Source organism: Embiotoca jacksoni, unplaced genomic scaffold (assembly GCF_022577435.1).
Source record: "Embiotoca jacksoni isolate LCO1_2020_lvr unplaced genomic scaffold, fEmbJac1.0.p SCAF_1, whole genome shotgun sequence".
NCBI lineage: Eukaryota > Metazoa > Chordata > Actinopteri > Embiotocidae > Embiotoca > Embiotoca jacksoni.
In genome coordinates, this window is record NW_027185229.1 from 4786303 (window position 1) to 4801582 (window position 15280).

Here is a 15280-nt window from a genome sequence, read left to right on the forward strand (position 1 = left end):
AGAGATATTGTGCTGAAGACAGAAAAGGGAAAAACGCAGCAGTTTGTAGACAGAGTTAGGTCTATATGTTGTGATTGTATCACATTTGTATCAGTTTACGAGCTGAACAATTTGTCCTTGTTCTTATGAGTGTCTTTGTAGAGCATTTGCTTTTCTCTCTCAGCTCCCCCCACAGAAAAAAAGCCTAATTCTTCACCTCTGGGGTTTTATGCTACGTACATCTTCAAAGACAGATTCATGAAAGAAAACATGAGAAGCATTTTTTTTTAGTTGCTCCATCATCAACTAACATTACACAGCTCACTGATGCAGATTGCATTCATGCAATGTGCCAGCGCCGGACCACGTGGGACTAAACATAGAACATGGGCTATGTCTGCAGGTCTGTGAGCATGAATGAGCCCGACTGAAAGGGTATTTTGTATCAACATTGTACTGAGCCCTTCTACATTATTGATATGCAATTTGACTGCCCGCCATCAATAAATTATTAAAGAATTGAAAATTGTTGAGCTGCGGCTTGACAGCCTTGAAGCTCTTTGGCCCCAGTAGATGAATGAACATGGCCGCATGATTGTCAGTGACTGCTGAACTCCAAGCTGCATGAGCGAGTGAGAAGTCTGCCGAAACTTTTTTCAGGTCTTTCAAAGAACTCAGGGCTATTTAGCCCCCACCATGTGTTATGTAATAATCCAGCTGTTTATTGAGTGAATTGGTTGGGTTTAGTGAGAGCTGAGTCTCCCCTGAAGAGGGGAGGGAGGCTGGATCCAGATGCTCATGGCTGCCTGGCCGACGCTGGGACCGAGACTGTGCCGGGTCCTGGAGGCTTCGTCTGAGTCCCAGCATATTGATTCTTCCACCTTTTCTTACATCTTAAGAGATAAATCCATTTTCGGATCTTTCTAGTATTAGACTCTTGAAACAATATAACTTGAACTCAGGAGTTATACACTCAAATGGGCCGCTGAATCTTTACAGCAGTGGTAGAATAATGTTGAGGCCAACAGTCTAAACATGCCAAGGGATTATAAATCATCAGGTTAGTGAGTATTAAAATTCATGAAAACACATATAATTATTGCTAAATAATTTAAATATCATGAAAATAATTATTTTCGCTTTTCATCTAAAGTGCACAGAATTGTAACCATGCTTCATTAGAACAAATGAGGGGATGTTGGTCTGATCAGATACTGGTTTTGATGGCTAGTCAGTCTTTTTAACCTTTACCTGTTCTGGTATTGAAATGTTAAACCACAATCAAAAAATTATTATTCCAAAATTGTCTTACTTTGTGCACTCTATATAAGATACCAGTCAGATTTTTATTCATTGACATGCCCTAATAAGCCCTAATATGATTTTTTTTTCCCGTTACTAATCAGAGAAGATTTTATTGCATGAAACACGCAGTAGTTTGTAAAACACTATAAAGGCTCTGACAACAGCCAGCCGTTGTATCCACATTGAAATTCCTTGGTGATGTCCACTCTGCACCATCAGCCTCTCTGGCTAAGCCTCAGGAATACCAACCAGCTGTCGGCCCCTGACTCTCTCGCTCTCTCCTCCTTCTTCTGGCCCTATCTCCTGCTATTTCACTCTCTCTCTTTCAGTATGCTCTCTCTTGTTGACAGAAAACAAGTGCTGCATCACCATTTTAATTCTGGTGTGGGCGTTCTGGTACTGTTTTTTATTTTATCTTGCGAGAGATGCATGGAGCGAGCAACGAGGAGGAGCCACAGAGTGAAGGATCAGGGGTATGAATCTTAATGACTTATACCTATAGAGAGTGGGGAGAAGAGGCCGGGGGAGAATGTGCTCTTGATCTCCCTTTTCTCCCCCTCTGCTTGTCTCTCTCCCACCTGTGGACCCCGGCGGCTTCTCTGTGTTTACAGGATTTGTCTCTCTTTGATTCTGATTCATTTGCTGCCAATGGACAACCGAGGACCTGAACGCTGTCATGTTAAAGACAAAGTGAACAAAGCAGAAGTGAGACAGAAGCCTGTGCTACTGTATAGTTTTCCATTTGATACACAATAGAGCTCTTTTGCCTAACTGTACCTTGTTGGTAGCCATACTAAGTGCGATGCTCAAATGACTTAAGAGGTCGCAATTTGAGTGTTGAGTTTTGCATTTTCACTTTTTGAGACAATTAAGTACTGCTGAACTGATCTACAACCAAATGGAGCCCCAGGTGAAATCACTTACACCAAATGACCTCATCCATATACATTTTTATACTTCTTGTCTTGGGTTTTGTTCCATTTTATGGAAATCTAATGCTACAACATACAATGGTATTTCATATTCTAGTCTTCTTGCAACTTTGCATCAGTTTAAGGAAGACCTTTTCCTGTTTCAGAGTAACAAGACCCCACTGCACAAAGCAAGTAAAATAAAAATGCTGTGAAAGAACTGTTCTGGAATGCCAACTGAAAGCGAAACCATCAGCATCGGACCTCATTCTGTGACTCAATAGCAACAAATTTATCCCCAACAACAGTCCCCAAAAACCCCCAAAGATATTCAGTTTATCATGTTACGACCCTTCCGTTTCTGCTTGCTGTGGCTCAATTTGCCTCTTCCCGCATGAACTTGCAGTCAGGGAGGGTCGTAACGTGGTGGCACCTGTGTAGGTCTCTGCCAGTGCTACAAATACCAGCTTTGTTTCATTGTCTGTCTCTGTCTCCTAGAGGCTCCATGTCTCCTGCTTTGGTTTGGGTGACGTTTTCCTATAGCACACACATTTCTCACCCATCCATGCATTACACTCACCACTGATGTTGCTCATCTTCACACCTCATGTTTCTTCTATAGTTAACTTTGTTAATTTTAAATAAACCTTTACATTGGCATTTGAACCTGTCTTGTCTCCCCTCTTCATCACAAGCATTGAGCCGGTTCGTGACAATCATCACGTGTATAACAAACAAACCTAAAGAAGTGAATGTTGGACTTTGCATTCACCTGGTTGCACAAATCATCACTACAAATGAATGCTAATGTCTGCTGAATGTGTAAACAGATAACTGCCTGGCTAGCTGCCAAACTTTATGAGGCGTCAAAGTTAATGAAAAAAATAGACAAAAATGTAATCCTGCTTTAATGTCTGTCGTCTTTCGGAGTTGCCATTGTGCACCTGTCCACCGACTGCCACTGCAGAGTCCCCATCTCACTTGTCATCAGTCATCTATCAGCCCAGCAGCTCAACCCTGGGAGTCAGAGTGGACTGAGCCTGTTACCTCTTGTTCAGTCCTGCCTGTCTGTACTTATTATGGCTCCATGTCAGCCTGTTGTCTACTCTCTGTCTGCATTTGTGACCCTTTTGGAAAGGATAGCCTTCTCTTTGCCAACTCTAAGTTTGCCATGTAAGTAAATAAGATGACATTATCACACTTTTCCCATCTCTTAAGTCTGTATTTGGGTCCATGTCTTCGTCTTGACTGTTACCTCATCTGAACAATCTGTTGTGGTCAGATAATCCAATCTGATATCACAGCAAAGCAGGAAATAGACACGTCCGTCCACTACAGAAAAATGTGAGATATCCACACTTTGGGGTGTCTAAGTGTGTTTATTTCACGCTCTGCAATGTAAGAATGGATACAAAATTATGTTTAGGTTGTTCTCTAAATGTCATAAACTAGTAACTGTTTCTCCTTATCACAGGGAGCCTTCAGAATTAAAACAACCAGAAAATAGATAATTTGACGCAATCCAACCCTTTTACATTTGCTTCCAAAGCTGAGGACCATTGTTGAACTGCTTGGTCACACTTTCACAGACCACACAGAATAAAAACTTTCAGCAGCTGACATTTACAGTATGTTCCAAGGAAAAACAAAGGATAGCTGAATACCACATACTTTTCAAACAGAAATTAAAAGTATGCATGTTTTATACAAATTAGATTAGTGCTTCGTGTTTGTGGGCCTTCGCCAACCACCTGAGATGCAGTTTACATCCGTGTCTGTCCAAACTTATATAATATACTGTATGTAGGTAAGGAACCCCTATATGTTTTCACATTCAATAACTGTTGTGTAACTAATAAACCCGACAACCTTATATAGAAACCTTCTTGGTGTCCATACATTGTCCATATAATCGAGTAAATAAGAGTCCTTTCATTATTTACAATATTAACATACAGTAATGTCCAGTTTCCAGATGAAGTGGTAAAACACAACACCTCAGTTGCCTGGGAACAAGTAATTATCATTTCTTTTATAGACTGAAAAAGTGCCAAAAAAAAGGAGTTGTGGGTTTATATTTCACTCAAGAATACTTAGAAACAATGTTTTACTTCCTCTGTCTTTAAATCTCTTTACATTCTCTCAGAGCAATGCTTGTATATATTTTTGATTTTCAACTAAAGGCAACTCATCTCTTAACCTGAGAACACAAGTTCAAGCTCAGAGTTTTGGCACACGGCTCAAGTGTTACTGTCTAAATATATATGGAATATAAGAGCATTTATATGCTGCTTACATAAACACTGACATACTGTAAAGAGCATGGAGTCGTGTTTGAGTGATCTTACATTATGTATTCGTGGGCTGTGTGTTCATCTTTCTTCAGATTGTTCACACTGTGACCACTTCAATACCTTTTCTGTCATATTCAGTGCTTGAAATGAGTCCTTATGTGGCAAAACAAAGTCCTTCTCTCTGTTTCTTCCAAATTCTCTGGAGACCTCAAACCTTACTTATACTCTTTCAGTTACCATGGATACCTCCAGCAATGCAGCTGATTGGAGGCAACAATAAACTCCGCTCTTTCAAGCCTTTGACAAATTTGCCTCCAAACCGACCATCTAGGAGGCTTCATATGTCCTCTCTCACATGCTGACATGCTAATGTACGTACGCACGCGCGCGCACACACACACACACACACACACACACACACACACACACACACACACACACACGTGTTGTAAAGTACACACAAAGTGCCATATTAATGTGGAATAACACTGCAGGATCAACTGACTCGTTATTGACTCAATATGCAGCTAAACTCGAAGTGAGGCGCACACAGAGCAGCGTTGACCGGTGGATGACAGCGGAACAGAGATCAATGTAATCTCCTTCAGCACAATCCAAAGCCACTGTCATCATCTATCTATCTACCCCAGCGGAGCAGACGAAATGTGTGAAATCAATTCTGCATTCAATTAAGGAGCAGCCAGTCACAGCAGTCCTACTCCAGGGGTGACCCCGGTGCTCCTGCATGGTCCTTAGTGGTGGCTGATAGCCTAGTTTCCACAAAAGTATCAAACTGAGTGAACTATGCTGCAGCTCTAATCGTGCAAAAAGGGGTACATGTGTCATAACTGAAAGGTTTCTTCTGTCAAACTGCAGTGATCCTTGTTGTTTAGTTTGATCTTATTAGATTATTCTCGTCCACTTTACTCTGTTCTAGTGGTTTAGTCTTGTCTGTCTTTTCCTCGTCCTCTGGCCCTCTTTCTCTCTGTCCCGAGTTTTTCGTGTTCATTTCCTGCTTTATTTTGGGAACTCAACTTGTGCCTTGTTTCTGTTGTCCTGTTCCTTGTTCCTGTCCTCTCTCTTCTCTCCTCCGTCTGATTGTCTGCCCCGTCCTGATTGTTTCCACCTGCGTCTAATCCTCTTCCCGCCCTCTTGTGTATATAACCTGTGTCTTCCCTTCTCTTCTTCGTCAGTTCTTGGCGGTTCACACCTCTTTGTTCCAGCGGTGTTTCGTGTCAGAGAGTGTATGACCTGTCCCTGTTTATTTCTGGATCTGCTTGGGCCTGCTCTGTGTCTGTACCTCTGCCTGTGTGGATTGACTCTGGTTTTGGACTTTTTGTGGAAGGTACTTGTGACTCTGAGCTTGGATTGCCCTTTTGATTCCTCTGTTGTCACTTTCCTTATTTTCTCAGTAAAGATCATTAAACTGAACTGCCTGTCAGAGTTGTGCATTTGAGTCCATACTCTCTACATATCACACCAAGTAAAATGTAGAACAAGTCATTCCTTGCTGCACTTGTAAAGTGTTGTAAAATAGGAAAACACTGTATGCCGATTTGAGTTAAACGAGACAACTGATACCAGTCATTCTGTAGGAAGTTGCAATCAGCAGCTCGTTAGCTTGGTGTTGCCGGACCAATCTGCAGGTCCCAACTACAATGCATTTTGTTCTAGTGCACAATAAGATGCTAGACGCTGGTGTATCATGTTGATCTCCGGTTCACTTTTGTTTTGTGTCCAAAAACGGGCAAAACCCTGTCATGTGAATGTTATTGTCACGGCAACACGCCTCCTGTAGTCCAGTTCAGTGCAGACTGACTATAAACTTCAGACTAACTCAAAACATGTAAATGAAATAAAGTAAAATAAAACATGAATAAATAACATAAGACAGGGCAGCAAACTTTGATGCTTTTATGGCACCAACCAAATTACCTCATTACTAATGAATATCAAACAAAGCCTTTTCATTAAGTATCAAATTTCAATACCAAATATCATCATACAGCCATTTCATAAATAGGCCCGACTTGGGTGACCAACTTAGGTAAATAAATCACTGTTAACCATTGGAACTATTTTTTACCTCTTTTCAAACTTATTTTTGGCCAAACCTGTCTTAGGCGTGCGTTACGTTCAGGGGACAGCTTTAAATTGTAGCGATAAAATAATCTTGGTTACACTCTCCCCCTTCAAACTGCATGGGTAGCTACATGAACATATGTCACACACTGCCTCACCCAGGACTAAATTCTCGACCAGCTGAAAATTACAGGTAAATAATCTAAATGAAAGTGAATTTGTGTAATTTCTGAATAGCCCTAACCCTCACTTTAACTTTGAACTAACATTAATCATATTTATCATGAAACTAAGTCAAGACCTTAAAATGGATTAATTTACATTTTGGGTACTTTCCTGCAATGTCACTGGTAAACACAAAACTAGGTGGAATTTCAATGGGAAAGCAGCAAATGCAGGACCAAGGAATCACTGGCTCTCATTAAGTATGTAATCATTTAAAATATTTCAGGGTCAGCAAAAACGGAAGATTTGTTTGAGAAGTTCAATTTTACTTCAAAGTTATTGTTTTTTTGGTGAGCATTTTCTAACTTTTGGCAATAAAACGTGTACATAATATTTGGTAGTTAGACACTGATTTGTTGTTTAATCTAAAAGATTGAGTGGTCAACCAGCAGCTCAAAAACTGCAGTGATTTACACTTTCAGAGGGAGTTTGTTTTATCCTGGAATCCAGCTCCTTTCACTCTGTGCTGCTTGTTACTCTTTAATGATGATGATACAGTGGTTGCATCACAGAAGTTCATTCAGGCTTCAGAGATTCTTGATTTTGTGGTTTTGGTATCTGGGGCAGATGATGATGACCCTGATTCAGTTTGATGCATGAAGGTAAAATCAGAGATGAATAGTATTTGGGGATTTTAGATTGATGGAAACTTTAAAGGGAAAGTATTTTTTTCTCGAACATACAACCATATTAGCAATCATCAGGAGGTGATACTTCATGTTCACAGTAGTGGAATGAAAACATGTTCAAATCCAAAGTCAGACTGACTTTTGTAGCTCCAGTTAATTGATCTCATCACATCTCAGGGATAAGACTGTCTTCCAGTGCTTCACAGCTTTAGGTTAACTACCATGAAAGGCAGGGCTTTGGGGCCCCAATTCAGGTCTACCCTTGTAATTAGTTGATTAAATTCTAATTTATTTAGGAAATGTGAAAGCAACTGAAATATTAGAGGTATATGGAACTAGACTTTATCCCTGTATGTAGAAGAACAGGTTAAAAAAAACAAAACCTGGAGGTACCTTAAGGCCCTTACCAATTAAAAAAAAAAAAAAAAGCTTCCATTGTGTCTCACTGGTTTTTATATCAGCAAATAAATGTGAAATAAAAAAATACTGAGATAGATGGAATTTTTTTTTAATGAATTGTCACCGGGAGCCTGGGACCTTTGGGGTCCCTGAGGGCCAAGGAGGCAGTTACTTGTGTTGCCTGATTTGTAATCCAAACCCCATTTTTGTTTGACAGATGGACTGCCCAGCCTCCTGCTCTTGCTTGGATTATGAATAATCGTTGTTGTCAGTGCGTGCGTGCGTGCGTGTGTGTGTGTGTGTGTGTGTGTGTGTGTGTGTGTGTGTGTGTGTGTATGTTTTCAGATTCTTATACTCTCCAGTCAGGCATATACAGTGTTTAGCAGGAGTGTCCTCTCAGAGTGTTTTGGCTCCCTCTACAGGCCCAGCAGGGTCATGTTTCTCGAAATCGGCTAATTCTCAACAAAATAGTTCAGCAAAATTTAAATTCATTATATTTCTACAAAATTTAGATCGAAGAGCTGGTCGTGCTGAAGGCTTTCCGTATATATATATATATATTAAAAAAAAAAAAAAAAAAGGTAGGAACATTCATTACGCTAGGAACCATAATATACCAGCACGTGGAGTCTGCCCGGCAACGTGAGCGGTTGCACAGTTGTCCCGAATCGGTTTCGGCACGCCATTGTGGAAAATAGTTACTCTCTCATTATTGACCCTTCAGTCTGAGCTACACTGACTAGTTGACTTATCTTGAGTATATTAATACAGAAGAAACTGTCCCACAATGGCTACAGACTCGTGGGCCCAGGCAGTGGACGAGCAGGAAGCCGCGGCGGAATCGGTAAGCCTTAACTTACGCAACACGAGCTAACCTGTTGTTAGCCTGCTCAGTGGATGCTGTGGCCTGGTCTGTCACAACGTTACAGAAAATAAGCTGTACATTTTTAATTTGGACATTTGGAATTTTTTTGTTGACAGCACTGTCAGTCATTCAACTGGCCCCTGAGGCAGCTTGTGTCCGTGAAGTTTTGTCAGCCGAAAAACGAAACTACCGGCTCGGCGTCAGAGCTAAGTTGAGTTAGCTCGAGCTGAGGTGCTGCGTGCTCCATGTTTTACTAGCTTTAGCAGTTAGCTGGTTAGCAGGGAAATGATCCAAGAGGCGCCACAATATCGCTACTGGTGAGGGAGTAACCGCGATTTAGTTACTCTCCCGAAAAACAAGTTTAAACCTCCCCATGTTCTACTTTACAGATCGGTAGCCTTCAAATAAAAGAGAAACCAGAGGAAAATGGTAAGTGCATGCAACTCAAATGGGGGAAGGAAGCAATATTCAGAAAATCACCCATCCCAAAAATGTAAATTATAGTTTTATGTATTGCAGGCACAGCTGCAAATGCAACGGAATCCATCAGTTCAGCTCCAAAGTCTGAAACCGAAGGAGAAGTCAAGACGACAGACGATGACGACAAAGGTGGGTAGTTAATAAATTACATGCCTCAAAAATGACTCATCCAGTGATCTTTCAGTTCCTTGCATTGTCTTTCAGTCAGATGCTTGGTTGTGTCCTGTGTCGTAACATTCACTTGTTGTTTCAGATGACAAAGCGGCACAGTCTTTGTTGAACAAACTGATCCGGAATAATCTCGTCAATACAACTAATCAAGTGGAAGTCCTTCAGAAAGATCCCAACTCTCCGCTCTACTCCGTCAAGTCCTTTGAAGAATTACGGCTGTAAGTGACTCCTGTTTGTCGCTCTTGTTACACTACAGTGGGTAGAAAGAGTTCCCACTAAGACCAAGACTCCAAACATACCTGCTTCATGATTGTCCCCTCACTCTGTCTAGATCTTTTAAAGGCTTGTGTGAGACTTGACATCTAACTATTTTCTCTTTTGTAAAGCAAACCGCAGCTGCTTCAGGGAGTGTACGGTATGGGCTTTAATCGGCCATCCAAAATCCAGGAAACTGCCTTACCTATGATGCTGGCTGAACCGTGAGTATACACATTACAGCGTGTTGTGTTCCCAGAGACTGACTGAAATCTCTCACCCTTGAGGAGATACTGAATAACTTCAAAATGAATTAACAGCTTGCACGAGTCATCCATGGTGCCAACACCAAAAACGATTTGAACAGCCTGTGATCTAATCCTCTGTTTCCTCCAGTCCACAGAATTTGATTGCTCAGTCGCAGTCAGGAACAGGGAAAACGGCTGCTTTTGTCCTGGCCATGCTCAGCCATGTAGACCCCAACAACAGGTATCCCCAGGTTGGTTTTCACTCTCCTCACTACTCCACGAAGGTTTTTAGTTGATGTGTGTGGCTTGCCTCCTCCTAATTCCTCTTTATCTTGTTTATCTAATCCTGTCAATTTCAACTAAATGAGGAGAGCATTTATCTCAACCTAAACGCTGCGTTCTCTCCATCAGTGCCTGTGTGTGTCACCCACCTATGAACTGGCTCTTCAGACTGGTAAAGTAATCGAGCAGATGGGCAAACATTATCCTGAGGTCAGACTAGTCTACGCCATCAGAGGAAATAAATGTAAGGCTTCTGTTTTCTACTGCTCGACATCTGTTCTGTCGTGGATTGAAAGGTTCTTGTTGATGGCTTTGCATGTTCATGAGCTCTTGTGTTTCTTGTGTGTCTGTTGCAGTGCAGCGGGGCATGAAACTGCAGGAACAGATAGTTATTGGCACACCTGGTACGATGCTGGACTGGTGCAGTAAATTCAAGTTTATAGACCCCAAGAAGGTCATGGTGTTTGTGCTGGACGAGGCCGACGTCATGATCGCCACACAGGGTCACCAGGACCAGAGCATCCGCATCCAGAGGCAAGTTGAAGTAAATGTAGATAATAGATCATCTTTCACACGTCTATACTGCTTAGCTAAGTAAACTTCTTAAACTGAACCTTTTGCCACACAGGATGTTGCCTAAAAACTGCCAGATGTTGCTGTTCTCCGCCACGTTTGAGGAGACGGTGTGGAACTTTGCTCAACGCATCGTGCCCGATCCCAACATCATCAAGCTGAAGAGAGAGGAGGAAACACTGGACACCATCAAACAGTACTACGTGTTGTGCAACAGCAAAGAGGAGAAGTTCCAGGCCCTCTGTAACATCTACGGAGCCATCACCATCGCCCAGGCCATGATCTTCTGCCATGTGAGTTGTTTCGCTTCACATTTTCAAACGGGATCTGGATTAGCCTACAGTTTCTACTTGAATATAACAAATCCTTTTTTAAGTTTTTCTCTCTTGTGACCTCATTAGAATTTGCTCTCCTACAACATTTCTTGCAGAGAGCTCTCTATCTGTGATTCAGAGATTATATAATGAAAACATAAGCAAATTTACAGAAAGAGCCGGTTCTTTGTTTAACCATCGTATATCACCTAAGGGCTTTCATACACAGTCTCCTCCTGTAAATAAGCTACTGTTGTTGTTTTTTCCACATGACTTCTATTATTGAATGATGAACACCTAACTGGCTGGTTAAGTTAAAGTTGGCTGGCTCCGCCCACATATTGTCATACCCTAAAAATGGTGACAAGACCCACACATTTATGCTGTGAATGTGGGTCTGGTAGAATTTGTGAAGTAGCTACAGCACTCGCTCTGTTCTTGTGTGATTCAGACAAGGAAGACTGCAGGCTGGCTGGCAGGGGAGCTGTCCCGGGAAGGCCACCAGGTGGCGCTGCTGAGCGGAGAAATGCAGGTGGAGCAGAGGGCTGCCGTCATTGATCGCTTTAGAGATGGAAAGGAGAAGGTCCTGGTCACCACAAATGTTTGTGCTAGAGGTATTGTCTAAGCGCCGTCAGGAAGAATCTCTTCTCTTTTTTTCTTTTTTGCTGTTACATTTACATTTGGAAAATGCATTATCTCCATATATAATCACAGCTTTGAACTCGAGTCAGATAATCTTTAAAAATGTTGTGCAATATCTTCAAACCCTCGTACAACCCTCAAATTAATTCCATGATGTTTTAAATACAGGAATACAGATCTTAAATAAGCTGTTAGTGTTAATTACTCTTAGACTAAGGGGAGCTAAATTCACAGAGTAATTATCTTCTGACTTAAATTAAATGCATTTGACACTAAAATGAAGTGTGGATTGTGTGCTTGTTCTGCAGTAAAATACAAATATTACTGAACTGCCCGGTCACATTGTTTTTCTTGTAACACTTCATCTCTCTTTCTGCGTGTTTTACATCCAGGCATCGATGTAGAGCAGGTTTCTGTGGTCATCAACTTTGACCTGCCAGTCGACAAGGACGGTAACCCAGACAACGAGACCTACCTGCACAGGATTGGACGCACGGGTCGATTCGGGAAAAGGGGACTGGCCATCAACATGGTGGACAGCAGGATGAGCATGAACATCCTCAACAGGATCCAGGAGCATTTCAGTAAGTCTGACAGCAGCTTTACACGCTTCTCGTTCTCATACGTGGTGCCATCAAAAATTTCAGAGACTGCCCCATCATAGCCTTAAACCGTACTTGATTTAAATTTTACCGCCACCCCCCCTTCAAAGGAGTCCCCCATGTGCAGTGATACAGCGCTTCCTGCACTCCTGCCACTCTTGAACCGATCCCTGGAAGCGCTGTGCTGTAAGCATGTCAAGCACTATTTGCTAAACATGCTGGATCTCCTCCAAAGTGTCAAAACGGCGACCTTTCAGCACGTTTGCTGCAAATGTTTTCCCTCAGATGCCTCAGAACGTCGCAGTAGAACTCGGTGTTGACAGTCTGACCCCGGGGGACAAATTCACGGCGCACATTTCTGCGAATGTCAAAAGAAATGCGACCTGGTTGTGCTCCTGACCTGACGCGCCTTCTTTTGTCTGGAAGGTGACGTTCTGCCCTTCTTGTAACATAAATGTCACTCGAAACAGCTCATTGCTTTGTGGCCGTAGGCTTTCTGAAGCAATTCAAAGGTGTCCGTTGCCGAATTGCAGAGTTTGAGACCAACCTTGATGTGCGCTCTCTGCTCACGTTTCAGGTGAATGGTTTATAATTATTAAATGTCCCCGTTTCAGTGGTCAGTGGTGAGAGAAATCTCAGGTGCTGATATTGATCCAGCGATGTAACTTTTAAATTAGCGTTGCGAGGGTAGAAGTTTTTCAGTGTGATAACCGTCTCAGAAAATATCACGGTTTGACGGTGTCACTGTAAACGGCATTTTGTTCTTCTTGACGTTTAAACACACCCGTTTTATGTTTGGTACTAAAATTATAAACGGGAAGCGTACTTTGATCTGTGCAAAAGGCTGCTTAAAGATGTTTGATGTGTTTCTTCATTTGGAGATATTGTTTGTAAACTGGATATCAGTCCTCGAGGACAACCTCATTTTAATTTTCACGATGTCCAAAGTTATTCCACCTTGTTTTTAATCCCTTATTTAGGGGTTGAGATGGTTATACGAGTTAGTTTAATTTCCTCCGGGGCATCTGTGTGCTTGTTGCTGAGTCTGATGGGCAGTTGTAACGTGTTGCAACCCCCACCCCAGTACCAGTAATAAACTGGTCAATAAAGTTATACAGTCGGTCTCTGAAGTTTTTGATCACACCTTGTAGCAGTCAGCTTTTCTTTTCTTTTCTTTTCTTTTCTTTTCTTTTCTTTTCTTTTCTTAAGAGTACTTACTAATTCAGGAAGATGAAGCCTTCCAGTAATTAGCCAAATGTCTCCCCTGTAAATGACCCCCCTTATATTTTATGGTCTCTCCCCTACAGATAAAAAAATTGAAAAACTAGACACAGATGATCTGGATGAAATTGAGAAAATTGCCAGCTAAAAACATCGCACGGAGGACGCCGGCCTAACTTCCCTTCCCCCTCTACGCTCTCCGAGGACTGTACGCTCCTACAGTGTTTTATGCTTTCATTATGATTTTTTTTTTTTTTTTTTTTTTTTTTAGCCGTCAGAGGAAATAGCAGAACCACAAACACAGCATATGTTTACATGTGGATATGTCTCCTCTCAGAGAAGCGTTTTGTAAGTCTCTGGAACATACCCCAAATTCACTCTTTGTACTTCTTTGAATAAAGTCTCTGAGTTTATCGCTGTGTATTGTGATGCTGTAAAAGCAGGCATAATCGACTCTGTTTTATTGAATAAATATGAATAAATAAATAAAATTTAAAAACAAAAACACTTTTCAGTGTCGGCTGTATTAGTGGCATGATACAAACTTGTCTTTTAAAGAGATTCACAAAAACCCTAATAGGAAAATAAGCATTTTATGTGCCACAAGGTTTCTAATTTGAACAGAAACAAAGTATAACTGAATGTAAGCGTATCATGTGGACTATTACAGCTGTCTTGTGCGTTGTTATGAGTACCAAAATCAGTACAAAGGGTGAAGTTGGGTATGCTGCTCAGAGTAGTAGTTTAATCATTGAGATATGTTATTGGATGGTGGTGGTTGGGGTTCAAGGGTCTATGCAAACTTATCAACCTGTGATAGCTATTATCAAATACTATCAACCTGTATTTACATGACACAAATTAATCCTGAAATAACCTCAGCTTTAGCATCAGGGTGTGTAGTCAAATGCCAAAAAAAAAGGCTGCCTCGAGTGATAACACACTACTAACTCCAAGTCATTGACATTTAGATGTTTTATTCTGTGTTTCGCCAGTAATCCATCATCAGCCAAGCACACATCTCACACGCATGCTATTTATATCATTTTTAAAATGCCGAACATGGCCACGATCAGGACAGGCTTGGCGCCACCGCTGAGCTGCAATTCTTAAGTCTTTTTTTTTTCTTTTTTTCCTTCATCTGTCTCATAAAATCTCATTTGAATTCAAAATGTGACCATTAAGGTTTGATGAGTTTCCTTTGTGTCTCGCTGTCCCACACAATCTTTTCAATCAGGGTCTCCAGTTTGACTTCAGTTACATTCTTCACACAGACTGTGCTGTTACTAAGGATTGTGAATTAAAAAAAAAAAAAAAAAAAAAAAAAACATAACGCAATGCCTTCCTCAAGTGCATTATATATACATAGGATTTTGTCATTGATATTCTAAGACATTGGGCTTAATATTCTGACTAACACTTGAAATTTTGATTATATATTGAATTATGGGCATCTTTAGGATGTGTGAATTATCCTCTTGAAACCAAATGCTGAATTGACTCGAGGACCTATGCTAATCAGATTCACTGTGTTGCTCCAACATGGTTGCGTGGATAGAAAACATGTACTTGTGTACATACTTAAAATTTTATGTTAAAGAAAATAGTGTGACTGAGTTCTTGAGATTGTCACTTCTAAGAAGTGCAAAAGTAAACATTCCTCATGAGGTTCAATTTTACAGAAGCAGCACTCTGGTGTACGGCGAGCCTAAATCAGCTAATCTTGCATCGGTTGGGTGACTGTACAAAAATTAAGAAAAAGTCTGTGATGTCTGGTGTGTTTGATCAATGCGCTGGGACATT

General features: G+C 41.2%; 1 protein-coding gene across 2 annotated transcripts; it reads left to right on the forward strand.

The window, feature by feature from the left end:
- Positions 1-8471: 8471 nt before the first annotated feature.
- Positions 8472-14805, forward strand: LOC138203028 (ATP-dependent RNA helicase DDX19B). Of its 2 annotated transcripts, none has more exons than XM_069157527.1 (12): positions 8472-8668; positions 9079-9118; positions 9194-9298; positions 9423-9558; positions 9727-9819; positions 9992-10094; positions 10255-10369; positions 10482-10659; positions 10754-10991; positions 11464-11626; positions 12047-12238; positions 13564-14805. In XM_069157527.1, exons 1-12 carry the CDS (start codon positions 8612-8614, stop codon positions 13623-13625), a joined length of 1482 nt encoding a protein of 493 aa, XP_069013628.1. In that variant the 5' UTR covers positions 8472-8611; the 3' UTR covers positions 13626-14805. The 2 variants fall into 2 exon arrangements, with proteins under 2 accessions (XP_069013628.1, XP_069013638.1); XM_069157537.1 differs by having other exon boundaries at positions 9209-9298.
- The last annotated feature ends 475 nt before the right edge of the window (positions 14806-15280 follow it).

Excerpts from the sequence above, each read along its gene's own strand:
- LOC138203028 (XM_069157527.1), top strand. The coding sequence starts at position 8,612 with ATGGCTACAGACTCGTGGGCCCAGGCAGTGGACGAGCAGGAAGCCGCG. Across the intron at positions 9,820-9,991 it reads CCTATGATGCTGGCTGAACC|TCCACAGAATTTGATTGCTC; the intron begins GTGAGTATACAC and ends TGTTTCCTCCAG. Across the intron at positions 12,239-13,563 it reads CAGGATCCAGGAGCATTTCA|ATAAAAAAATTGAAAAACTA; the intron begins GTAAGTCTGACA and ends TCTCCCCTACAG.